This window comes from Pagrus major, chromosome 12, assembly GCF_040436345.1.
Source record: "Pagrus major chromosome 12, Pma_NU_1.0".
In the NCBI taxonomy this organism is placed as follows: Eukaryota; Metazoa; Chordata; class Actinopteri; order Spariformes; family Sparidae; genus Pagrus; species Pagrus major.
The window spans coordinates 7,645,677-7,673,517 of NC_133226.1; the positions used below are offsets into that span (position 1 = coordinate 7,645,677).

General features: G+C 43.0%; 1 protein-coding gene across 1 annotated transcript; it reads left to right on the forward strand.

The window, feature by feature from the left end:
• The first annotated feature begins 1,428 nt into the window (after positions 1-1,428).
• On the forward strand, positions 1,429-27,841 carry dpysl2b (dihydropyrimidinase like 2b). The gene is made up of 14 exons (XM_073478407.1): positions 1,429-1,661; positions 14,860-14,948; positions 16,225-16,409; positions 17,922-18,086; positions 18,288-18,349; positions 20,106-20,186; positions 20,394-20,462; positions 22,318-22,438; positions 22,620-22,776; positions 22,914-23,055; positions 23,741-23,911; positions 26,093-26,272; positions 26,444-26,609; positions 27,323-27,841. Exons 1-14 carry the CDS (start codon positions 1,620-1,622, stop codon positions 27,412-27,414), a joined length of 1,722 nt encoding a protein of 573 aa, XP_073334508.1. The 5' UTR covers positions 1,429-1,619; the 3' UTR covers positions 27,415-27,841.

Consider the following 27,841-nt stretch of genomic DNA (forward strand, 5'->3'; position numbering starts at 1 on the left):
TAAATGTGAACTTGTCTGTGGTTTGCAGAAACATAAAATGCCTACATGTTTTACTGATGATTTAAGGCGACACTTTGTTTATTATTTAATAACAATAACCACAGGTCTTTTAAAAGAGGAAACAACATGTTCCTTCTCTTACTAATGAAAAGTTGGATACACAAGAGATTAAATGCATCCCATTCTCGATATTTTGCAGTAACATCCTCACAACGACCAATTATCCAAGTGATTAGCTATATGAGCAAACATCTTTATCGCTCTGTAACTGACATCACTGCGTCAACTCACTGACTCTATGACTCTTCTCTGCCTGTGTACTGTGAGTTAAAGAGGATCTGAGCAACAGTTTTGCTTTAAATGAAAAAACAAAACAAAACATTGCAGTTGTTCATAACTGAACAGGGTCTATTACACATTAGCACATTGCATCTCATTACCATCGCCAAGCAGGTGATGTTTTCACCCATGTCCGTTGTGTTGGTTGGTTGGTTTGTGATCAGGACTACACAAAAACTACTGAAGGGATTTCCAGGAAACTTGGCTGGAGGATGCGTCTCAGTTCAGAATAGACCCAGTTAACTTCTGGTGCGGAACCAGATAACGGGACGGATCCAGGATTATTTTTCTTACTTTGTTTAACATTGTGTTTTCCGACATTTCTGTTAATTTCTCAGGGAACATGGATGGTATCTTTCCTGTCTCTGTTAACAGTTATGGGCGGTTTAAAATGTAGTGACATAGGGCTGCAGATCCAGGTTGGTATTTGATTTGACTTGACTGTCGGGCCTCGGTGGAGGTACAGTAAGGGCTCTACTGAGTGCCATAACGGCTCTTAATCAATTTTATTCTAATTCAACAAGTCAAATATCACATAAGAGTGAACCCTGGCTTTTTCAGTGTGTGGTAAATCATTTCTGGGCATATTATGTCTTCCCTGATCCTATCAAGTGTCACTTGTTGTTTCTATCCTCTTAAAACTCTGCTGGGACTGTTCACAGCCCAGACAGCAATAACCATTCAGGAGAATTGTTTGAATCAAGTTTATTAAAGCTGGAGCTGGAGCTGGAGCTGATCTCCCCCTCGCTCTGTCTGAGATCTTCCCTCGCTCTGATAAAAGTCAGATCTGGATGTCTAACAGATGAAGTGCTGGGAGTTAAGATGGCTGCTGGCTCTTCCTTCATTTGTTCACTTGCTGCACTCTCTGCTCTGCCTCCACTAATCCAAGGAGAGCAATTGATGGCATTAGTGCCTCTCTCCTGTCAATGGAGCAGGGCGAGGCTCTGCGCATGCTCCGTGGGGTTCTTTTATGGGGAAGAGGCTCGCAGAGTGGTCCCTCCCTCCCTGCTCTCCCTCCCCTCTCTTGTCTCACTCCGTCTGGGGAAGGAAAGCTTTGGTGCATCGGCGAGGAGCGACCGGGAGGCTGCCAGGCAGGAAGGCGAGTTGAGAGATAGTTTGATTGTTTTCTTTTTGTGGCCTCCCAAAGAATCAACTGCGACCTTTCTTCTTCTTCTTCTTCATCTTCATCATCCTCGTCTGAGCGGCAGTAATCCGTCCATCCCCGTTGCATTGATTTGCGGTCCAAGGCGCAGCGCAAAAGGCGAAACCCACCGGTGAAGATGTCTGGCTACCAGGGCAAGAAGAACATCCCCCGCATCACAGTGAGTGTCGGGACGTTTCTAATGTTCGGGTAGCTGCGGTTGTACCCGGTGTCTGGTGCGGGAGGGCCTGCGGGTGTGGGTGCAGGATGTCACCGGGGCGGCATGCTCCCCGCGCCGCCGTAAATCCCGAGCTCCGCTGGCTGAAAGGATCGCTGCTCTCTCCCTCTCTCTCTCTTCTGTGCGTTTTTTTTGCACATGCATGCGCTGTTTCATTGTGAAACCTTGAAACAGCGAAACGCACGTTAAGGATCGATCAATCGATCAAGTCGATGAGGCCGGGGGGGGACGAGTGTGGCGAGGGGGCTGAAAAACGTGATTTTTTTTGCAGCATCTTTGCGACAAGTGCTCGTGTCCGGGAACAAAACCAGCCTCTGTTACAGCCTCGGTGTTCATTTTAAATGCAGATCCACTCTCAGCCTGCGGGTCTTTGTCCCTGGTATGCATGACAGTTGAGATTTCACGCCGGTGGTCTTTGTTATAGGCGGTGTGTCTGGTGGCCGGCGATCACTGCACACCAACTGCTGGGGCAAATGCTCCCCTGCAGCCGCCTCAGCGCCCCGAACACCCGGCCCGACCCTGTGCTTTCACTGTGGGGGGAGCTGTGTTCTGCAGAGGCGCTGCAAAAGCATTCAAGGGCAGCCTTACTGGTGTCACAGATTATTTCCCTGAATTCATAGCGGAGCTGCAGGGATGGTGGTGGTGGTGGTGTGAATGTGGTGGTGGCTGAATGGAAAGTAGAGAATAGGGAGGGGAAGGGAGGGGAGCCAGTGGAAAGGGAGGGGACAGTGGGTCCTATTTCCTTCCATGTTTCTCTCCCTCTCTCTCTCTCTCTCTCTCAGCTGTGGGAGATGCATATAGGCAGAGGCAGAGCTGATCAGGAAGGAGGAAGGAGGTCAGCGTCTGAGCGGCGAGTGAAGTAATTGGGTTGAAATAGTCAGAAATGGCTCAGATCAGGCAGAACAAAAGGCGTATGGAGGGAGCGGCACGGCTTATTTTGAGCTTTTTTCAAGACGCTGTGTGCAGATGAGGAAAGATGCTTCGCTTAAATAAATCATTTGGCTTGTAGTCGTTATCTAACAGGGCCAACTAGGACACATGGCGCGGGGCCAGAAGTGTTCAGGTGGCTGCTAACCTGCAGCCTCTGAGCTGAAAGTGACGTTACAGTCAACAAAAAAATCTAATTTCCTGATTAGAAACTCTCATCAGGACATGATGTGGGTGTGGCGGAGGGATGTTAGGAGCCCATCAGCTCAAAACCCATTCATTCATATTTAAAGCGCCTGTGTTGTGCTGGAGGCCGCTCGTTAGCTAATGTTAGCGGACTCCATTGCTAAATTAATGTTGGCTACTGTGAGCAGAGCGGAGAGAGAGTGGAAAAGCTGATCAGAGAAATCCACCGTCCAGCAGCATTAGAGGTGCACTATGTAGTGAATTTAATATGTTGTTTATATGTGGCGGACCCTGCCACCTTTCTAGCTTCAAACAGTGTTCTGGGGACCTTATCTTCCTCTGAGGACAGCTCATTTATTCACTTATTGGAAAAGTTGTATTATTACCTCATTAATATTGTAAATATTAAAATTCTGAGTTTGAATTTCTTCTCCAAAACTACGTAGTGCTCCTTTAAACAAATCGTCAATATAGGCAACCGAGAGAGACGGGGACAGTCTCATTCTTCCTGTCACGTTACAACCCCCTCACATATGGGCAATAAAAAGTGATTACTACATATAAATTGCTACAAATTATTTCATAGATCCCCTTTAAAGTCTTTTAGAAGAAACCTAAACCTCCATCCATCCTGCACCTGCTGGACGTCATGAACACAGCGCAGCCAGCGACTCGTCTCAGATCCCACAGGACACTTTTTGGCAGCGGACTGTGTGTGAATGTTCAGACAAGCCATCTTAAAATAGATTTATAGCTCTGCAAAGGTAAAATGTGAACGTTTGTGTGCATCCACGCAGGGAAAGGTGTTATGGGTAACCGTCAGTCACAAACGCTGGTGGAGGATTTGATGTGCACACCTCCCATGTGTCCTGCAGCGCTGCACACCAGACAGGCTGATTGTTTTATATCAGGAGGTGAAATGTAAAAGAAAAAAACACACACTCCACATGTTTGCTCATCATGTGGCTCATGGGGGATACGTGGTCCAGCCCAGGATGAGCTGAGTGATAAATATTGGATATCAGGGAGTGAAACAAATACCAACATTGAATTTGGCCAGCGTTCTTGTGAACACAGAACAGATACACAAACACATGTTTTTTGCAAAGATTCTCTTACAATGTGGATATTAAACACTAATGAAAAAGATACGTATGTAATGGAGGCAGATATTTTAGATCTAAACGATCAACTTTATCGTCCAAATTGACATCATCTTCACTGGGAAATGAATATTTTAAGATAACCCTGAGCATCTTTGGGCTCATATCGAACAACATACACACCGATACAGATAAATCTGGTTAATTTTGGTAAATTACCCCCCAAAAATTCTGTTTTCTGACTTTCAAAATGTCAGTATTTGCTCCTTTCCTTTTTCTCTGTCTTATATCACTGCACATTAAAAAATCCTTGGGTTTAGAAGTCTTAGTCAGATAAATCGAGCGATTTTAGGATGGGTTCTGGGGATTTTTTCTCTATTTTCTGACAATTTATAGACAAACTATAAATCAGTGAATTGAGAAAATGATCAGCTAAAATAAGTTGTTAGTTGCAGGCCTACTGTGCATACCGCCAGGAGACGAGACATTAAAACAGAAAGCGAAATTGACCTAAATAGTGTCTGTATGTGCAAAAATACCCCCATAAATGTGATTCCAAGTGGAGGAAACAAATGACAAAGAGAAAAGTCTCAGTTTCCTGTTTTCCCAGTTTAACATAAGCCCTCTGAAACGGTTGCATAACACAAAGTATGTTAAAACAACCCATATATGATAGTAAGCGATGATAATTGGAAACATCTGATGGGCTGAGCTGATATCGAGGCGTCCTCGGTGAAAACTGGCAGCCTCTCAGGTGAATCATCTCCTCTCAGCTCTCTGGAGAGCGCTTGAGATGCAGCAGCCGGTTGGTGGAGAGATCAGAGGATTAGCGAGGGGTTGTAGTCCCAACAGTGATTAAGTCAGACCTAAAGGGATAGACTGCCTATTCTTGAACAGTGCATTAAAGAAAAAAGGGGGTCAGAGACTGAATGGGTGTCTTTAGTTTTGTCTCGATCACATAATAAATGTGTTGTGTGAGGCTGTGGCTGCTCTCGACCCTGTGAGCTCCAGGTAACAACCCTCAGTGTGAAGCGTGGACGAGCTTATTAAACCACACAGAGGAAATGAATGAGATCAAATTGAATCAGAGCTAAACAGGAAAGGCTGCGGCCGTGACAAAGCAGCTCTGTGTTCTGCGTCTTTCTCTACAAACCAATCAACTTAAGACTTCAGATCGCACACAACGCTGAGCTGGAGCGCCCATCGATCAATCCTGAGTCATTATGGGTGGAGTGCTGGTGGAGCTGACTGGTTTGTCGGGGCCAGATGGAGTCGGGTCAGCTGCACAGGCAGGGACGTACTTAAGACCGATCTCATCAAATATGAATGAACTCACACAAGTTCACCACCTGGGAGCCTCTGCGGTTCATGTTTATCCTCCACGAGAGCAGAGTTATCAGACGTGTGACGGAAGTGATGATCAAGTCGGGCAGGGCTCGACTGCAGTAATGATTACTTTCATTGACAACTAACTGATTCCTTGTTTAGTCTAGAAAATGTCGATCAGTGTTTCCTAAAGTCCAAGATGACATCCTCAAGTGTCTTGTTTTGTCCACAACCCAAAGATATTCAGTTTACTGTCATAGAGGAGGAAAGAAAGCTGAACATATTCACATTTAAGAAGCTGGAATCAGAGAATACTGACTTTAAATTTTATAGTTGACAACTAATTGATTAATCAATTGATTGTTGCAGCTCTAGACTGTAGGATTGACCGTTTTGTGTTTAAAATGTAGAAAAGAAGCAGTGAAAAATGCCGTCACTGGTTCCCAGAGTCCAAGACGACGTCTTAATATCACTTTTTTGGTCTGGCAAACAGTCCAAAACCTCCAGGAAGTTCATTTTTACAGATTTCAGGATAATAACTTGCTCAGATTTGCTCTTTTTTCTGAATTGTACGTCAAAAGATGAATATATTTTGGTTTTGGCGGTTGGTTGGACAAAACAAGTCGCGTGAGAATGTCACATTTACTACTGGAAACTTGAATAATCAACAGATTAGGGTTTTTACAGTGCAAACCCACCTCAGGAATGATCCCAATATACGATATTACATAATTATTAGTATTGTTATCAGTCACAATGACCCTTAACAGAAAGAAAAGCAGAACGCGCCCTGACAAACATTAAACTTGATATGAATTTTAAATATCTATAAGGTAGAATTCCTTACTATCGGTAAGCAAATGCACACGGTCAATTTTCATACAACAGCACTCTTAAAACCAGGATATCAATGCGACCTGACAAGATAACAAAAATGAATCATTAGTTGCAGTCCTGAATGATATTAAGCAGAAAAGTAGCAAACCTTGGAACCAGCTGGAACCAGAGAACGTTTGGCACGTTGCTGCTTAAATAACCTGAACTGTCAAGAGATGATCAAATACTTCTCTCGATCAACTAATCGATTCATTTGCACCAGATTTATTTTTGCAGTGTGTCTCATCTAAATTTAGATGGAAGCAAAGTGAAAAACAAAGATGAAGTTTTGGTAAAGTGAATGCACCTCTGCTGTGCATGTTGAGTGGAGGTAAAAATAGCCCGAGGCTATAATAAGACTGTCCTGGATTAAAGTCTCTGTGACTTCAATCCTCAGCGGATGAGAGATCATTAGCAGTCTGCTACAGTAGTACACCTGTAGTACAGCAGTCGCCCTGGTGGCAGCTCAGTGTGTGTGTTGTTGCTGTTAAGGTCACGTCAGCTCGTTCACGCTGTTATCACACACACACACAGCTGCTATCCACATCACACACACACACACACACACACACCGGCTCAGCAGCGCTTCTTCACAATCAAAATCATCCCGAAATCCCCCGTTCATACAGCCAGAAGTCTGAGAAAATACGTGTGTGTGTGTGTGTGTGAACACAAGGTGGATTATTTTCTATGAATCAGCACCAGAACAAAGAGGAAGACTGTTGAGTAAATGTGTAACAGATACCTCCAGCTGCAGCAGAGTGCAGACGGAGGTCAATGAGTTTGTGTTTTATAGAATTTAAGATGATTTATGTGAATTTTTTTATATTCAAGGAAAGAATTAAAAATTCTAGTTTAAATATTTTGGTCAGAGAGAATTTAAGTGATATTTCTTTTTTTGTGATTATGAGTAATGATGAGCCCACAGAGAATTACCAGCTGAATCTGCAGTTATTCTCAGTCGTATGTAGCGTTTTAGCATCTTTGAGATCACTGTTTTTGTTTTCGGACGCAGCAGGAAGTAGTTTTCTGTGAAAACCAAGTGTAGGTGACCCGCCCAGCTCCAAATGGCAGACAGACAAAATGCATTAGCATTAGCATTAGCTTTAGCATGTAGCAGCTAAAGAGCCATATATTTTGTTCAGGAGTCGGTGGAGAGTAAAACAGAGCTAAAAAGAGAAGGAATATTCACCAGGTCACCTAAAACACAGCTCTAAAAGAAAGCTAATGTTGCTCCGTGCTAACTGTCTGCTACCATGTTCACCATATAAAATGTGTTAGGCATTATCAATCAGTCAGCGTTGATCTTACGATCCTGGAGAAACGTAATCTCATTTTTGCTGCACTACGTTTGTATGTACAGCTAAATGACAATAAAGTTTTGATTGATTGATTGATTGATTGATTGATCTGTTCATTTTTAAGGAGCAGTTGAAAGGATTACAGCAGTGGTTTTTCAACTTTAGCCCCTTTAACCTAGCCAGTTTTTTTAATCAACCATAATATTAGCAACAAAACAAGCTAAAGAAAGTGATGTTTCATACAGAAAAAGAAGTTCGAGATATAATATGTAACATCTCTGCACTAAAATGTCAAATTTTGTTCAAGGTAACGGTGTTTTATCACTTAAACCTACAGGAGAGAGTCAGCGCCTGAGGAAATAAGTCGGTGAACATGACAAAATGTAACTAGAACTAAACTTTACCTCATCCGTTAACATTCACGAGTCACGTAGATAAATCATCATCGGCAGTGATAGTTGTTTAACAGTGGAGACTCCCATGATCCTCCTCTATGTAACGTTTTTAACGTTAAAAAAGAAAAATTTAAGAGAACGTTTCATAAACTGAAAATTGTTCAGTAAATAAAGTAGACCATTTATTATGAGTATTGATTGTAGTGATACACTCAGGTCATACAGTTTCTATCTAAACCTCCTAATATCTGTTGGCAAACACAAACAATCCTCGTTCACGTATTTGTTTGTGCTGTCATTTCCAAACCGAGGTGCTGAGCTGCACATTTATCCCTGTGGGTGTTAGTTTCAGTCCTGTTCTGCCACTCATCCAGCCAGCGTTCTGTCTCAGATAAACCTTTACAGCAGTTGTCTCAACATGTACGGAGATGATTTTGGTAGCAGGCTGGTTTTTGAATAATCCCGAACGCACATAAATCATAGTGCTGAATGTCTGACCTGGCAGCGTTCTCCACCTGACTTCACGAATGTTCCCAGGATCTTTTCCATTTGGACAACAACACATGACGTTGCCGGGTTACGTCTTCACACTGGCAGACGTTCTCACAGCCCCACAACGGATTCTGTCCTGATTTCATGAAACTTTGCAGTAAACAGGCGTCTGTTTTCCCTCTGTGGAGCTTTTAAGTGTTCACCTGTGTTGTGCTGCAGATTTGTTTATACACAACATGTTTTAATAGGGTGTAATAAACTACAGGAGTCATATGATACTACAGATTGATCTGACGGGCTGTAATAGAGAAATAATCAATGCTCCCAGACTCCATCATCAGTAGTGTGTTTATTTTATACTCAGCAGCCTTTAGCAGTGGAATTACTTCTATAAATATGTTGGTTTAAAGCTGACATAATCAATATTATTATATTATCAGTGGGTCACAATGTGTTATGTGAGAATTAGCACCTGAATCTGCAGTTATTCTCAGTCGTATGTAGCGTTTTAGCATCTTTGAGATCACTGTTTTGGTTTGGTACAGCCCAAAACGTAACTTTTATGGTTCACTCACACCAGTGGTGTTTTCCCGCCCAGCTCCTGATGGCAGACAGACAAAACGCATTAGCATTAGCATTAGCATTAGCTTTAGCATGTAGCAGCTAAAGAGCCAGATATTTTGTTCAGGAGTTGGTGGAGAGTAAAACAGAGCCAAAAAGAGAAGGAATATTCACCAGGTCACCTAAAACACAGCTCTAAAAGAAAGCTAATGTTGCTCCGTGCTAACTGTCTGCTACCATGTTCACCATATAAAATGTATTAGGCATTATCAATCAATGAACGTTGTGTTTACAGTGTATTGTCCTTCCTGTCCATTTTTAAGGAGCAGTTTAAAGTATTACAGCGGTGGTTTTTCAACTTGAGCTTCTTTAACCCAGCCAGTTTTTTAATCAACCATAAAATTAGCAACAAAACAAGCAAGATGTAAATGAAGCTGCCATTGTTTGTAGACACAAAGGCCTGCTGCTGTGTTTACTGTGAACCAGAGAAAACCACAGACCTTTTTGTTCTTTTGTCTTCTGGATGCATGAATAGACAACTGCTCGCTAACACGTTCAACATATAAACTCCTAAAGGTGATATCAATGTTATGCTAACAGCTTGTTACGTTGAAGTAGCCAAAAAAAAACCAAACAAACAGTTGTGGTTCTTCAACTTTTGCCCCTTTAAACCAGCCATTTTTTTTTTTACCATAATACTAGCAACAAAACAAGCTAAATTAAATGCTATTTTATTACAATAACATTACCAAGATGCAAGTTAAGCTGCACAAGCTTTTAGACTCAGCGCTCTCCTGCTGTGCTAATGGTGAACCAAAGAAGAAGATGTGGTCCATGTTTCGTTCTTATGTGCTGTTTTGTTGTCTTAGCAAATCATGCTAACCGGAATCTAGCTAGCCTTGCTAGCATTGGAGCACACTTGTTTGAACAAGCTTTATTCAGTATATTTTCATCATCATCATCATAGTGATCCATCTGTTCGTATCTCTACCTGGCATTTTCTTTTTAAACATGCTAACCTGAATCTAGCTAGCCATGCTAATACTGGAACACAGTTTTCTGTAGTTTGTCGTAAACAGATTCATTCAGCTGTATTTCCACTTGACATTTTCCTCGTGGTCGTGCCCTCTCCCCCTCTCAGTGACTTCATGCCCCCCGTGTGGGGCCTTCCCCCTACTTTGAGAAGAATCAGGATGTTTACTTTGAGGAAACGGGAGGGGCATTAAGGAAAGTTATTGCCTTCAGCAAAAGAATCAATGAGTAATTTTCATCGTGCAAATAGCCCCAAAAGACGAGTTTCTTCATTCATGCTGGATGGATTTTGCTGCTGTGTTTACATTAGCAGGGTTAAGTATCGTAGCCTGGAATGAAAACACTGCAGTTTAGCAACAGTGAAGCCATTGAGCGCCGTCCACATCCTGTTTGTGAGGTTCCCATGGAGGGAAGGTCACTGTCATGTTTGGCTCTTATCCAGTACAACCAGACACGCTCTCCAACCCCTGTGAGCTCCAAAACAATCAGATGATTGTACAGTACAAGTAGGTTCAGGGCAAATTCTTGTTCTCGTTAATTTCCCATCTTTTCAGTGTGTAAAACTGAACCCTATAGGACAAAAACACCTTGTTAGTGGGACCTTTTCAGAATCATCCGCCTCTTTCTCACTGAGCGACTCAATAACTAACCGTCTTTATGGGTAAAAAAAACCCCAGTAATTGTTTCTGCAAAGCTAATTCTGCCTCTCAGTCTTGGCTCGTGTAGTTTCGGGTCTGTGTGAGTGCTGACTCGAGAGGCGAAGTCTCGATCTCCAGTGAGTAATGTGATAATGACAGTCATGATGAGGCACATGATGTAACGGCATATTTCAAAGCAGTTGCTGGTATGAATGCGGGCCAGCGTTGGGCTGGACCGAGGCCAGCCGCTCCAGCAGAGCGGTCTGCTGCGCATAGATCGAACATTACCACATGATCTATTCGCATTAGTTCCATCAGCGCTGTCAGAGCACCGCCACACCTTTCACATGACAACTGCAGAGCATTTTCCAGACGTGCCGCAGTCAGCTGAAGTCCTCGAGTGTGTGTGTGTGTGTGTGTGTGTGTGTGTGTGTGTATTGTGAGTTTCTCTCCTAAAGCAAAGAGGATGTGACTTAATGACGCATGTATGTCCTCCATGTGTTTGTCTTGTTACCGTGCAGCTGCAGTCAGAACCAGGACGATTAGATGAGACACACTGTTGCAGGCCGACACTCACTAACTGTGTGGCTGCATCTGTTTTATAGTCCAGTAGTTGTCTTCTTCTGTGGCTCCAGGGGGAGCTGCGTGAAATTTAAAGGGACAGTTCGACCTCAAAATCCAAACTACACATTTTTCCATCTCACCTGTAGTGCTAGTTATCCATCCTAGTTTGTTTGGATGTGAGTGGCCAAGCTTTGGAAATGTCTCCTGTTGAGATGTCTGCCTTTCCTCAGATATAATGGAACCAGATGGAATGTGGTGCTCAAAGCGCCAAAAACTAAAGATGATCCACAGACCGTGTTGTGAGCAGTTTCATGCAGGAACTATTTTCTGCGTTCCACAGAACTACACCCACCAACAGTATCATTGCACATAAGGAAGCACGCATCCACTGATGGACACGAGGCTCCTGTTTGTTACAGCGCCAGATGTAAACATTAATGGCGCCCTTCGTGGCTGAGCTTCAACTCTAGCTGGCTTAGAGAGCTAGCCTCCGTCTGCCCAGTGATATAGTTGGCGGGTGTGGGTTGGTAGAAAGAAATGGATTCTGGGGTGAATTGTCCCTTTAAGTGATGTCACCTGTGTCAGCATCAGTTGGGGCTGAAGACTACAAGTTTATCTTACCAGGCCTCCATAGCCCGCTCTTCATCTTTGCTTGAGGCTAGTGGCTCAAGGCCACTAGCATGACACAATCAAATCTCTGCATAATCTGTTGCAGGTCGTGTTGCTTTGTGGGTATTGTAGGCACCAGGTTTGGACAAGAAATGTGTGGAATAATAAGATATATTTCTGTGGTTCAGCTGCAGCCATCATGAGTCGGACCGTGTTACAGTTGTGCAATGATATATCAGTGAAAAGCTGTTTTAAAATGATTTCTGCAATTTGGAAATATTTTCATTATCCATGAATCTGCAGATTATTTTTCTGACTAATTGTTAATATTCTACAAATGTCAGGAAATAATAAGAAATGGCCAAAACAATTCCCAAGAACCCAAGTAGACTTCTTCAAATTGCCCCTTTTATTCCAACCAACAGTTAAAAACTCAAAGAAATTCAACGTGCAGACATTTGAAACAGAGAAAAGCTGCAACATTTGAATTGAATCATCAATTTATTATTTAAATTGTCAAGACCACAAAGTGCATATGACAAAGTGCACTTTATAAAGAATACAAACACTTAAAACAGATTAAAAAAACAAATGCCTCGTGTTCTGTTGACCTGGTTGCTGCAGTTTGTAAGAATCAGAATTTGCATCATGTAACAAAAACACAAAAGATTTTCCACCTGCTCCTGGTGTTGGTGTGTGCAAGGATTTCTTTTCTTCTAAATCTGTGACTAGACCGTGATGAGGATGAGTCTGGAAAGATAAAGAAATTAAAACTACCATGAAGTAGTATTAGAGAAGCTGAGCGGTGCAGTGCGGAGCTGTGTCTGCTGGCTCTGATGCAGGGCGGGGCTCTCTGACTGGGAGCCTTTGCACAGCAGCAGTTGTGCTTGGGGCCAGAGCTGCTGGCCGGGCGGCAGCGAGTGGCAGCGGCTCGAACAGAGCAGCCTTTGTTAGCCGGGGATGCTGGGAGCCTTGTGACCAGAGCTGCCACTCCCATTTTGGACAGACGACCCGGGGTGACTGGAGAGAGGGAGGGACGGGAGGGGGGGAGAGAGGGGCTCTGCGTGGGAGGATGTGGAGGTGGCAACCCCCTCCCCTCCCCCTCCCTCTCCTCTGTCCTGCACATGGACAAGTGGCACAGCACAGCAGGCATGGATGATTGATTACACCGCCTGCGCTCTGATTGGTCCTCTCTTATGTCATTGTTGTGACAGCTCGAGCACATGAGGAGGACAGAGGGGTGTGTCCGTCTGTCTGTCTGTCTGTCTGTCTGTCTGTCTGACATTCATTAGTGTCATTTCATGTTCCAGGCAACCAGCATGTTTACATGTTTACTGAAGAGCTGCAGCACTAAACTGCTGCTGTGACTAACTTATAAACATTTAGATAATAAACATTTGTTTAAGACTCCGAACCTCCAATAACAGTTTAGTTTTCTGAGCGTTACCAGGTGACGAGAATAAACTGTTTTTAAAAATGAAAGAGTCTGATGACACCCCGCTACTCACACTTTATGACAACCATCATTAATAAATGGTAATGTTATAGTTAATTAAACATTAGTTAATAGTTATTTCACTGTTAACACACAATGAAATGCATTTATTAAGCAACTGTTTATTGTAAAGTTACAACTGATGTTTATAATAAATGTATAGTAAATGGTTCATAAGTACTGGGTAGTTCATCATTGAACATTATTTGGAAGGTGAAACTGATGTTTATAAACCTTAACAACTGCTTAATACATGTTTTATGAAGCATGTCATTGTTTGTTAACAGTGAAATAACAATTAACTAAAGTTAAACTAGCTATAAATCTATAATTTATTAAGGATGGTTGTAAGACGAGTCATCACACTGGAACTCAAAGATAGACAATGTCCGAAACAACAACCATAAAGATACAAAAAAAAGTAAAAGTGGGAAAGAAAACGCCTAAAACTAAGTCAAAATCATTGATTCATTCCGGTTTAATAGTGTTAACAGTGCTGTGTGGAAAAAATGCTCATTTCCTTCTATTTCCCTTTTTTTGATTCATTTCCTGAGATAATAAAACAGTAAGCTGAGGTCACAGTATTGAGATCTAACAAACCACTAATCCACAAAAAACTTCCACCTCAGGCGATAAAGTCTCTTACATGCATTTTTTATTCTGTGTTGTCATTTCCCATAATATTCTGGTAATATACTGTGTATGAAGACGAGCAGAGCGTCACATGATGGAGAGATGGTTTAAAATGCGTGATAATATCAGTTCGTCAGCAGTTTTAGCAGATAAAGGCTTCATAATGAAATATAGGCGTCAGGCCAAAATGAGCCGGCATGATAACATGTTGATTCTGCTGCAGGAGAGACTTGGTGTTCTCAGAGATTAGGTGGGGAAAAAAATGCATATATTGGTATTGGCATCAGCAATCAGGCTAAGTTGGAAAATATCAGTATAAAATCCTGTATTACCCTCCCTCGTTTTGAAGAGAGTCAGAGGCTGATGGGTGTTTATACAGTCTGACTGTGTCACCTCACAGCGTCTCATCTGCAGACCCTCCTCACATCTAATCCCAGGTTTTATTCAACTCGCCTCCTCACTCTCCTCCATCTTCTCTCTCTGCGTCTTATCTCTCTGTCACTGATTCACATTATAAACAGTGTCATTGTTAAAACATCCACACGAAATATTAAGAATGTGTTTTATGTGTGTGCAGTGCTTTAATGCGTGTGTGTGTGTGTGTGTGTGGCAGATAGCGATGAAGAAAGCCAGTATCAGTTGAAAGACGTTGCACAGCCATGTGTTCCTTATCAGGACGCATCCTAAAAAGGCCAGGCAGAGTCTGCTGTGTACGTTCAGCAGGTTCAGCTTATTTTTTCTCTTTTTGGTTGCGAGCGCTCTTTTATGTGACACTTCACAAAGTGTCTTTCATCAGATGCACTTCATCCTGCTTCCAGTCCAGCCAGATCGGATACTCGCCCTCATAAGCGTATTTTTTATAGGCGCCTATAAAAACCTCAGAGCGAGAGTCTGTACATGTTCAGATGTGCGCTGGTTCCCACGGTAGAACTCCATCGTCTCCCGGTGAAGTGTGTCATGTAGTTAATCATGCAGCGACTAATCATCTGTTTTTGCTTTGCAGAGTGACCGTCTCCTGATCAAAGGAGGGAAGATCGTGAACGATGACCAGTCCTTCTGCGCTGACATCTATATGGAGGATGGAGTCATCAAGTGAGTCGCATAAAAACACAGAAGTCATCGTGTTCACAAAGTTAAAAACGGTCTGTGTGTCTGACTTCTGTCTCTTTCTTATTACGGCACAATCATCAACAAGAAAATCTATCAGTCAGGACATTTAATAGACACAACATTGAAATGGAAATGTATTCATGGAATCTTTCTCAGCACTTTAGGGAAAACTGTGTGCAGTTACTTCTAACAGAACTGTAGAAAACAAACCAACCCTAAAACACCACAGAGAAGATCATCTGCAGGTTGAACTGATGTAGACTGAAGCTGCAGGTTGTTACACCCGCCCTTTGTGAAGTACACAACCTATCTGGCATCAAAATGCTATAAGAATGCCCACATAGCATCCTGATCATGCAATTTTGTATTTGTTTATTTAATTATTAAAAAAAAACACACATTCTCAGCTCCTCACGACATCTGTTCCATAAACTCACTCATTTAAATGAACTTAAAGGCACAATATGTAACATTCCTGCCTCAAAATGTCTAAAAACGACGACCCCTTTTGTATTATATTTTGTTAAGTGGTGTACTTACATTATCCCAGATGTTTCCAACAATGTTCAAACCCAGAAGAAATCCACAAGTTCACTCAAAGTAAACGCCGTCATACCCTCTTTACCTCCTCTTGTTGCCATGACTACAGAGGAAACATGGGAAACAGCAGATGATGTGCCAGAGAGTGAGAGAGGAAGCCGGTGAAGTAGCTTGTTAGTCGGTCTGTTGTATTGTTTATATCGCTCACATGTGATGGAACACGATTGTTCATTTTCATCCGTAATGGTGACAATGAAGACCTCAACTCCCATGATCCCATGGTGCTTCACAGCATCATCAAACTATTATTGTTTCGATAGACAGACCCCTAGTGGCAGAAATGACACTGTGCACTTAAGTACAATGGTTTTTACATTTGTCCCCACCCTAAAGACAAAATACAAACTGTTTATTTGCTTGTTGCTGGTTTGGATACTACTTTTTGACTTTGTATGGGATTTGTGCTATTTTAAAACTGACCAAGTATAAAATCAAAGATGGAAAAATGTCTGAAATGGGGAACCTTTCCTAATTATGTCAGTGAGTAATAAATACAAATGTATAACTCCTGTTTGTGTGATATTCAAGTTTAGTTTGACATTTAGTCTAACTCTGCACAGCTCTCTGGTTTAATGTGATGTCTGGATGATGATGTTTCTTTCCATAACACATGCAAAGTATTCACAACAAATAAAATCTGTATCGTTTTTCTCTTCAGACAAATCGGGGAGAACCTCATCGTGCCCGGCGGGGTGAAAACCATCGACGCCCACGGCCGCATGCTGATGCCCGGCGGCATCGACGTGCACACGCGGTTCCAGATGCCCGATCGAGGCATGGTGTCCGCCGACGACTTCTACCAGGGCACCAAGGCGGCGCTGAGCGGAGGCACCACCATGATCAGTGAGTTACTCGGCGGAAGTATCCGACTGTTTGCGATTAAAGGCTCGTCTGTGAGCTAATGCATCGGTTCCCTTTCGAGTCCTCTCTCTGAGCGCATCAAAGCTTCTTTCCCTGCAGTGATTCCTCATTCACTGAACGGCTTTAATTGAAAATATCTTAATGAGAACAGGAAGGGTGCCAGCCTGGCCTGTTTGTGACCGAGCCAAAATACAAAACCGTCCATCTGCTTGTGAGGACTCGGAGCCAGGAAGTCAGATCACTTTCTCTCTGGACAAACAGATACTGCAGCTTTCATATTGTTACACATCCTGTATGGATACTTTTCCATCTCTTAAAGTTCAGACTCCTTATTCCCGCAGCTCTGTTTACATTAGCATAATGTCTCAGGGGTTGGTTCTGATGTCAGATCCATTTTGGATCCAGTTTTAAATCGGTCAAATACCCTTAATCTTGAGTCTTATCTCTCTGCCTTGGCATCAGTCTTACAGTATTACTTGTTAACTCATGACTTCAGGGCTGAATGTAAACAGATTTGGTACAACTGACAGATTATCTGTATCTGACTCCTCAGGCCCGTTCAGAAGGAAACCGGGCTGTTAAGATAAAACAAGCCGATGTAATTTAAAAAGATAACAGAGCTAAACGAAGCTGCTCTCCAACACCGAACCCTCCCTCTGCTGACTCAGCAGCTGAACCCTCCTCCACCTCACTGCAGAACAAACACTCCCAGACGACCTGCGTGTCGTTGTCACCTCAAGCGAAACGCTGACGGCTGCAGGGTCAGGCAGGTCCTGGAACTGGGACGTAAAGTGTGGCAGCCCGGTGACTGGACAGTCAGAGCAGTGCACATCACAGACGCACAGATGTGATCGCACCAGAAATGGAAAGTGACATAGAGACGGGCAGGACGTAGACAAACCTTTAGAGTTCAGATTTGAATCAAACCACAGATGAACGTGTTGATAATCTGCTTCAGGTTGGACCTCAGGTGGTCCAGACTTTATGAAATGGATCTGGATCCAGTCTAGATGTGGGCTGCCAGTGATAACATAGACTGGACTGAATCTTTTCATTTTGGATGGCTGATGAGATAAAATCAGTAATCTGATGATGCCATGTCAGACTCTGGAGAATTGTGATGGTCCATTTGAACTATTTTCTAATAGTTATTATCATTTATTTGAAAGAATTGACAACAGATGAACTGAATGAAAATAATTTGCAGCCCTCATGTGAATGCACGCAATGTGCTTTGTCCTCTGCATCAGTACATGTGAGTCAGTAAACCACTCATATCTTGAGACCATATGTTGTTATGTTTGTCTTGTGTAGTGGAAAATCATGAGCAGGTTATGGTTTGTATCGAGACATGACTCAGGTACTGTATCTGGCAATTTTCAAAGATCAGTCACTCGAGACAAAGTTAGAACACATTCCACTGCCGGGTGTGAATGACTCAGTCAAGGTCTTGACAGTCCCCGTGTTGGTGTGTGTTTGTGTGTGTCCCTCCAGTTGACCACGTGGTCCCCGAGCCTGGCGTCAGCCTCCTCTCGTCCTTCGAGCAGTGGCGTGAGTGGGCCGACAGCAAGTCCTGCTGCGACTACTCGCTGCACGTCGACATCACCGAGTGGCACAAGGGCATCCAGGAGGACATGGAGGCTCTTGTTAAGGATCACGGTACGACCACACCCAACACAAAGTAGTCACATTCTGATTTTTCTATGATTCTGACGGTTATACAGTCTCCGCCCTCAGCCACGCCCCCAGCGAGGCCGTGGATGCACAGACACTGTCAGAGCCGATGTGGAAACGTGTCACTTTGTTTCAGTCTTCCCTTCCCCTCGTGTTTTCTTACACTCTGCCATCTTGTATTTTTAGGTGTCAACTCTTTCCTTGTCTACCTTGCTTATAAGGATATTTTCCAGCTTACTGACGCTCAGGTGGGGCCTCTTCTCTTCTCCTTCATTCTTTGATATGCCATGTATTGCTGAGAAACATTGCTAGAGATGCTAAATGCTATAATGAAGGGTCAAATCAAATCAGGGAGGGAGAGAGTTTGGGATATTATACTGTTAAGGATGACTGATTAGACCCTCGGACACTAAATCTGATTAGACTGGAAGTATTCTCGAACATGAAACTCGCTGCTGCACATGAATCCAAATGTAATCTGCACAGTTAGCCAAATGATCACAAGTTTTTTTTGAGATATGAGACGTGACAGCAAACAAATGAATCCACAAAGATGAGGCTGTTTACTGAGGAATCCATAGTTGGAAAAGACACAAATAACAAAATCTTGTTACAAACCTTCATCCAGAGAGCTCAGCCAGAGGAGCAACTGTGGTCAGAGTAAACGCTAGTCTACCGAGATGTTCACCGCATTAGGTTTGAATCTGTTTCATCTGGCAACATACAGTTCAGTGGCAATAAGTAATAAGTTAAACAAGCAGACGGACAGATTGCTAACCTGCAATAAATCTGACATTATAATACCAGAGAAGCTGCATCACAGTCTTGATTTTGGACCGTACAGTGAGAGTTACAGTGCGAGACTGTTTGTGTTGGCGAGGCGTCGCTTCGCGCTGATTATCTGTGTGAGAGTGAGCGCGTAATGAAGGCCGCGTCTCTCTCCTGACTCATGGTTCAAATGAATTAATCCCACTCCAAAGCTGTTTTGAAACACGTCTGTGTCGGCCTCTGCACCTGTGTGAGGAATGCTCGCAGCCCGGTGCAGCCAGAGTTTATCGCTTTCTCTGCCGTGTCAAACTCTGATGGCTCTTTTATTGTTGCGCGTTTGGCAGCCGAGACGTGATGACTCATTCAACACGTCAGCTTTCATTCGGTCCGCGTTACAGTTTGAGCGTTGCTTCGTAAACAATCGGAGTGTGGGAGACTCCCGTAGTGTGTGAAAATCAGGGTCAGTGTTTCATTGAACCACAGAAATATTCGGGTTATGATTGTTGTCTGGCTGAGATAACGTTATCTGTTAGGGCTTCACATATCAGTGAAATGAGAGAATTAATGTAAATACAGCAGGTCTGCATGCGACTACAGCGTCCATTATTCTACACTCATAGCTGAAAGACAGCATGTTTTGTATTCACCAGTTATTAAAGGTGCAATGTCTCAATCATTCAACAATTAACTAAAATTATCAACAGAACGTGAAGAAATAACAGTTCTGATGTTATGCCAAAGAAATCTATTTATAGCGTTGCAGAGATATCCTCTGATCGTCGTGCTATGGGCTGTATTTCAGGCTGTACATAGGGCTTTGAGCTAAATGCTAGCGTTAGCATTCTAACATGCTCCCAATGACATGCTTACATGATGTTTTACCATCTTAGTTTTGTTTGTTAGCATGCTAACAGTTGCTAAATAGCATTAAAACTGAAATAAGTCCAAAAGAAGACTTTTAAACATAATATTTCTGTTCTGTACTTTTTCTTTACAAGTAAATGTTGGTTAAAATACACTTTTAAAGAAAAGATGATGGGAGACAACAATCTGCAGAGCGTACATGCTTTCTCAGAGAACAGCCAAGGACCAGATTCTGATGTAAACCAAATTTTAGCTAGACTAAATATAGGCCCTTCTTTAGCTTCACTAAAGACAACCCACTGACTATAAGCACTCTTGACACTCACTTGTGCATCAGCTATCATTACTTAACATAACTTCCCTCTGCTGCAGGTGTACGAGGTGTTCAGTGTGATCCGCGATCTGGGAGCCATCGCTCAGGTTCACGCTGAGAACGGAGACATCGTAGCTGAGGTAAAGACGTTTCACTCCTTAAAAGCTGGAATGTGGACAGAAATAGACACGTGATTTCCTGCTGGATGTTAAATAAAATGAAAATGATGGAAAACTAAGCTCTAAGCTCCGAGTGTTTCAAGGCTTACACGCTCCTGCACATGACTCGACATCTCACATTTCCACGGTGGTTTGTTTGTGCGTGTGTTGTTGATTGTGTGTATTTAGGAGCAGCGCAGGATCCTGGAGCAGGGGATCACCGGGCCTGAGGGACACGTGTTGAGCCGTCCTGAGGAGGTAAGACAGACTTTCAGCACTGTGGACTCACACTGGATGTCTGGTGTAAAGCTGTGGGGAATCATTTCATCTCACAGTTGTGTTTGCAGAAGTCCTTTTTTCACTTTCCAGCCTTTGCAGCTGTTGGTGTTGGGTTGTCTGACAGTTTTACAGTGAGGCCGTTGGTGTCTCACTGCCTTGGCAAACACTTAGACGTCCTCTTTAGACTCACCTGCACATGTTTAATGTGAATTTCCTGTTGGGAACCCCAGACTCAGGACAGATAAGAGCATGCCCTTTGCACGAATCATTGCTGTTACTCATGAACACCCAGATGTGGCAACAAAGTAGAGAATGACATTTGAAGCGTGACTCATGGCAGCTGTGTTTATTGCTAAAACCTCTTCTTATGATCTTCTAATTCCTAAAATGAGCACGAAAAAAAACTGTTTGCTTTGGTTAAAACGGGCAGTGAATGCTTGAAAAGATGGTTCGTAGTCCGTGTCAAAACAATATTTTGTGGTTGAGACTCAGCAGGAGGAGGTCTGTGAACATGTGGTGTGTTTGGGAGTTGATGTAACACTGAATATTTACGGGAGGGATTTTTTTCCACACCCTCGTGAAAAAAAATTGTGTACTTTATTGTATTAAAGATATGATGTAGGTATAGGAAGCTTATTACAAGTATACTTTTACTTTTTGTGCTTACTTTAAAGTATATTAAGAAAAGCATGATTAAATTCAACTTCAGTATACTAAAAATAAATGTACTAATTCAACAATAAGTTAAGGATAAGTGGTATTTAAGCGTATTTCTAAAAAGTGTACTTTGTTGTAAGTATACTATAAATTGTACACATGTATACTTTAAAAAAGATCACAAGATTGCAAATACCTATAGTAGTGATTTAGTGTATTTACTTTCATGTCTCTTTGTATTACACCATTAGTATGCTTTCTTAAGTATGGTGTGTGTGTGTGTGTGTGTGTGTGTGTGTGTGTGTGTGTCCCCTGCAGTGATCAAGCAGTAAAGTAGAATGATGAATGATCTCTCGCTGCCCTGCAGGAAGTTGCAGTAGCGAGCTGTTCCTGCTCAGTTTAATCAAATCTTGATTGTGATCCAAGCGGCTGTTATTTTTAGTGTTTCACAGAATGTTTATTAGAAACCTCAGGCAGCATCCGAAGGAAAGGACGTCCAGAAATGCCTGAAGAAGAAAGCAGAGAAAAGGCAATATGATCCAAGAGGAATTAGACATGCAGTTCTCTCCTGGAACAGTTTGTTGATGTTTGTCATTGAAAAATCACAATCCTGTCGTCTCATCTTTCAAAGGAAGTTGCCAAAGTTTTGTTAAGTGGTTCACCATATTTTTGTTGCTATGGATGGAAAACAGCTTTTAATGAAAGTAATGCATCAGTTTGACATTTTCGAAAAACGATGCTTCTTTCTTCCTCTTTCTTTGCTTCTCACTTCTTGCAGAGAGGTAGATGAGACGATTGATACCACTCACATCTGTACAGTCAATGTAAAGCTACAGCCAGCAGCCGGTTAGCTTAGCTTAGCACAAAGACTGGAAACAGGTGGAAACGGCTAGCCTGACTCTGTTCGAAGATAACAAAATCGACCGACAAACACAACTTGTTTTTTAATTGTACAAAACCCTGTTACCAGTCTTTATGCTAAGATAAGCTAAGCTAAGCTAAGCTAACTGTACGCATAAAAGTGGTATTCACTTTCTCATTTGATTTACATTCGACTGAGAAAACACTGGTAATATTTGTAGAAAGATTAGGGAAACAATGTAGGAAGAAGAAAGCGGGTCAAACCAACCAGTTGTCCCACTGACGTCGCTCATATGAAGACTCGTCTCTTCTCCAGGTGGAGGCCGAGGCTGTTAACCGCTCTGTGACCGTGGCCAACCAGACCAACTGCCCTCTCTACGTCACCAAGGTGATGAGCAAGAGTGCTGCTGATGTCATCGCTCAGGCCAGGAAGAAGGGTGAGACTCAGTCAAGTCCAACAGTATTGACACCTAATGCGCACAATTATATTTAGGTTTTGAACTATGAAACACCGACTTTGAATTATTTTCAATGCCCAGTTCACAACAGTCCACATCACATAGATAAAACAAACTCTGGGAGTGTATGTCTGGTGCTATAATGGGACTGGACTTTCAGGTACTGTGGTCTATGGAGAGCCCATCACTGCTAGCCTGGGAACAGACGGCTCTCACTACTGGAGCAAGAACTGGGCCAAAGCAGCCGCCTACGTCACCTCCCCTCCTCTGAGCCCCGACCCAACCACACCAGACTATCTGAACTCCCTGCTGTCCTGGTAAGATCCAATCATTCAAACTGCACCTGCAGTGAAGGGTAACTTAATTAAAACATTGGACTTCATTTTCTGTACAATTAACAATGAACACAATGTCACTTCTGTCCTCTTCTTCTGCACCTTGACCGTCTGTTTAGTGGTGACCTGCAGGTGACAGGAAGTGCACACTGTCCCTTCAACACTGCCCAGCGCGCTGTGGGCAAAGATGACTTCAGCTTGATTCCTGAAGGCGTCAACGGCACTGAGGAGAGGATGTCTATCATCTGGGACAAGTGTGTGGTACGTATATTCATACTTTACGTTTCAAATGAAGCAAGGAGCGGGCAATATGAATAAAAGTCCTCTTCATGTTATGTCATGTAGCTTTAATGGGGCACTATGTCATTTTGGAAAATGAATTCAAACTCAGAATTGTAATATTTACAATATTAATGAGGTAATAATACAAACTCAGAAATATTTATATTTTCCATAAGTGAATAAACAAGCTGTTCTCAGAGGGAAATAAGGTCCCCAGAACACTGTTTGAAGCTAGAAAGGTGGCAGGGTCCGCCACATATAAACAAAATAAAACAGTCTGAAATTGTGTTGTCCTTTCAGGTCAGTTTGTAGTTTGTTTGGGAATAAAAAAATTCAGTCGATGAAGATCTTTCTCTGGTAATGTTTAGTGCTAATTAGCAAATGGTAGCATGCTAATAACAGGTTGTGAACCTTGTAAATGTTGTCAGCTAAAACTTAGTGTAGACTGGTGTAGAATCTTGGAAGGAGAAGAGCAACTTGACTATGTAATGTAAATGCATATAAAGTATGACAACACACATAAGCAAATCAATGTTAACAGTAAAACATCCAGCAGTCCACACTGAGCAAGAATGATTGAATAAACATGTGAGAAGACACAGAGGTGATAAAATAACACTAGCACAGTCACACTCTTCTCACTCTCTGCTCTGATTCATTTCAGGTGACAGGTAAGATGGATGAAAACCAGTTTGTGGCAGTGACCAGCACCAACGCCGCCAAGATCTTCAACCTGTACCCCCGCAAGGGTCGTATCGCCGTGGGTTCAGACGCTGACCTGGTGCTGTGGGACCCAGACATGACGAAGATCATCTCTGCCAAGAGCCACAACTCGGTACGAAGTTCACACGATAACAGTGATGCCTCTTAACGTCAAATAGCTAGCTGCACGGCTAACTGATCTAAGTAGCTAACGGCAGCTTCAGTTGGCAGCAATCAGCGGTTAATCTGGTGATTAGCTGCCCTGTATTTGTTGTGAGTGTGAATTCAACAACATGCCAATTTTTACATATTGCATCTTTAAGGACTCAATTGCAGACAGCATTTTTCAAGGACCTGGCTTTGTGTGAAAACAGGAGAAGGTCCTCATGAAGTTGGAAACACACTATTGTTTGTTAGCATCATGATAAAGTTTCTTAAAAGGACACAAACCAGAGTAACATCCCCTGATAACAAGGTGCAAGAAGTATGTGAACATAACAGGAGCGTCCAAATATCTTTGTCATTAAATGTAAATATGGAGGCCACAAAGGTAACATTACTCTAATTCAAAAGAGTGGTATATATAAAGGTGCTATATGTAGGAATTTTAGTTTAAAACATTAGATGTTTGAAAAACATTAGATGTTTGAATAACATTAGATATACTAAAACATGTCTCTGTACTGTACTGAAGTTAGCATGCTAACCAGCTAGCCCCAGACCTGAAATCTTCTTTCTCCCAGCTCCTGGGACACTCCCCTGCTAGTCTGGCTTGCTGCACTGCTAACTGAGCTAACAGTAGCTACAGTCAAGGATAAAACGAATACAGTTAGCAGCAGTTAGCAGTTACTCTGGTGATACGCTGCTACTGTTTGTTGGGATGAATTCAAGCTGGCCAATTCTAACTGATTGCACCTTTAAAATAGTAAGTGAGCTCGTGATTATACAAGAAATGTTTCTCAGATTCATACAGAAACACATCTACTATGTGATAATGATTAACAGTAAAGAATACAGTCAGTGTAACTGATACCAGCCGGAGGAGCGACTGGTTTATTGGTCCACTTTCTGCTGTGTGGCTGTTACTGTTGAACAGGGTGTGGGCCTCACACGGCGTCAAGGGAGTGATGTCATACTTAAAATCTGCCAGAGAGCTGGAACACATCGGTTCCGATTGTTAGCAGGCAGATCACTGCATATCTCAGTGTGTGTGTGTGCGTGTGCGTGTGTGTGTGTGTGTAGGACAGACAGAGACTATAGCTGTGTACGTTCTTGGAGTCTGTTTGCTTAAGCCTGTCATGTTCTCTGGTTTCCTTTTATTCCGCTTAGTCAGAGAATGACGGACTAACGTTCATTGGAGAGACTGCTCACTCTGAGTGTATATGCATATGTCTATGTGTGTGTGTGTGTGTGTGTGTTACAGGATAGCCCAGCCTACTGGTGATCTCATTTGAGGCTCTCAGAGTCCACCAGATTGCCATGACCTCAGCCTTAGCTACGGTAGCGTTTAGGAGAGAGCAGTCATCCAGCTTCCAAATTGGTCACACAGAAACCTCCTTGTCCACACGCACACACACACACACCCAAACACCAGCACCACCCAAACGACCCCGTTCCTTCTCCTCCTTCCTCTGGCCTGAGAGCTGAGGCCCCTGTGCCACATCGGCTGGGTTTCCCAACGATTAGCTTTGCTTTCTTTGCTCACATTAGCAGCCAGAGGGAACTCTTTAAACTCTGCGTGAGATTAATCAGTTAAGCTCCTGTCACAAGTGCACTTTAATCCATTAACATTCTGCCAATTCTTTGCGGTGGCATCATGTGTGAACACAAACTAGAAGTCAATCAACAAATTGCTCTGAGATTTCCATAAATCATTCAACTAAATTCCCAGATACAGCATGTGCTACAGGGAGGTTACATCATCTGTGTGATGGGGGAAACATCAGCAGGAGAAGATGATTCACTGTATCTCTGCTTTGAAGATATTTCTCTGATGATTTAATGTATCTGCATTTGTGTTAGAAGTTACAAGCAGCTATAATAAAACATCACAGGAGCACAGCGGGTGACTGTCAGACAACAAGTTCAACCTTCCTCTACATCACAGGCTGAAAATCACCAGACAATCCTCACTTCAACATGTGTCACATCTGCAGTACAGTGTCATGGATAATACTGCAAAATCTTTCAAGCAGAAAAGCCTCTTATTAGCTTCAAATATGGGTGTATTGATGCGTCATAATCAATAAATACTCACTATGTTCATACTTAACCTTCCTTTTCCTTTACTTTTCACCATCCCTCTCCTCTGCAGGCTGTGGAGTACAACATCTTCGAAGGCACAGAGGTGCGCGGCGCGCCTCTGGTGGTGATCAGCCAGGGCAAGATCGTCTTGGAGGAGGGGAACCTGCACACCACTGAGGGCTCGGGACGCTACGTGGCCCGAAAACCCTTCCCCGACTACGTTTACAAGAGGATAAAGGCTCGCAGCAGGGTACAGTACTGCCTTTCAGACCTTGCCTAGTGAGGCTGTAGTTTTGTTGGAGGAAGTCAAGTACTTTTTATAATGACTGATGGTTGTTTTGTGGAGCGCTGTAGGGTCGACGCAGCTTGTTACAGTATCCTCGTTCATTTTCCCTGCTATGACTGTTTCTTCAACATGCAGCTGGCTGAGCTGAGGGGTGTACCCAGAGGACTGTACGACGGTCCGGTCTGCGAGGTGTCAGTCACACCTAAAGCCATGACTCCTGCCTCCTCCGCCAAGACCTCGCCTGCCAAGCAGCCCAACCAGCCCGTCCGTAACCTGCATCAGTCTGGATTCAGCCTATCCGGTCAGTCAGTCAGTCCATGATCATCTTTCTGACAATGCATTAAAGGAATAGTTCCGTTTTTGGGGGGAATTATACACCCAGAATCAAACAAACCCACCGAGGCCTGTTCATTTCTCTGCATGCAGTGTGAAAGTTCCAAGCAAAAATCAAACAGTAATCATTAAGATTTGTTTGAAAAATGTTTAAGAATGTGTGAGGCTAGGCTTACAAGTATAAAGCATTGAGAAGTTCTCTGCTATGGAGTAGTGCTGCTACTTTGATGCCGTAAACATCATAAGTCGAGCGAAGGCTACACCAAGGTCACCATTCAGGACATCTTCTGAATGGATGCAGATGTATAAAGAGCAGCGTTCAGGAAATCTGTCAAAGGCACCAGCCACAGCAGCATGTGTGAGCGAAACATTTTGAGCCATATTCAATCCATTTAGCAGTCACAGTAAAGAGATAATCTCGTGTCATGGTAACGTGACATCCGTGCAGCGTTCACCTAAGGTGAGCTTTGACAAGTAAATTCACATTGTCGACCTCTTGCAAACAGTTTTGAACTATAGCTTAGCTTCATTATATCTGGTACCGTCTTTAATTGCATCGATGTAAAACACATTTGCTGCTACTTTCCTTTCTAACAAGGCCCAGAATGAAAAATGTACAGTTTGAAAAACAATAAAAGAAGTTACAATAACTGAATAGACAACCTCTCCCTCTGATTGCAGGTGCTCAGGTTGACGACAACATTCCTCGCCGGAACACCCAGCGCATCGTGGCGCCACCAGGCGGCAGGGCCAACATCACCAGCCTGGGTTAGAGCTCCGCCCTCGGCCGCTGAGGAGGAAATGAAGATCCGAGGATGGACGGCCAACGGGAGCTGAGAGGCGGAGAAACCACATCACGGCATCGGGAGCCGAACCCTTCGCAGCACCTGAGCGGGCCCTCCGTCAGCCTCGATCTTTCACCTCCTCCTTCGCCGCTCTCCACGTTCCCACTCTCCTCCTCCCCGAACCCTGATCCTAGAGGACACAGTTAGAAACAAAAACGAGAAAAAAAGGTCTGCCTCATATGATGAAAAAAGAGAAAAAAATGAAAACACTCCTTATTTGAGCACTTTTGACTGCATTATTTAGTTTTTTTATACCATATTTTCTCCCTGCCATGTATCCTTTTGATGTTTGGTTCACTGTTGTTTTGATAGAGGGGTCGAGTGAGATTAAAATGGATTGATACAGTTGAGAAAA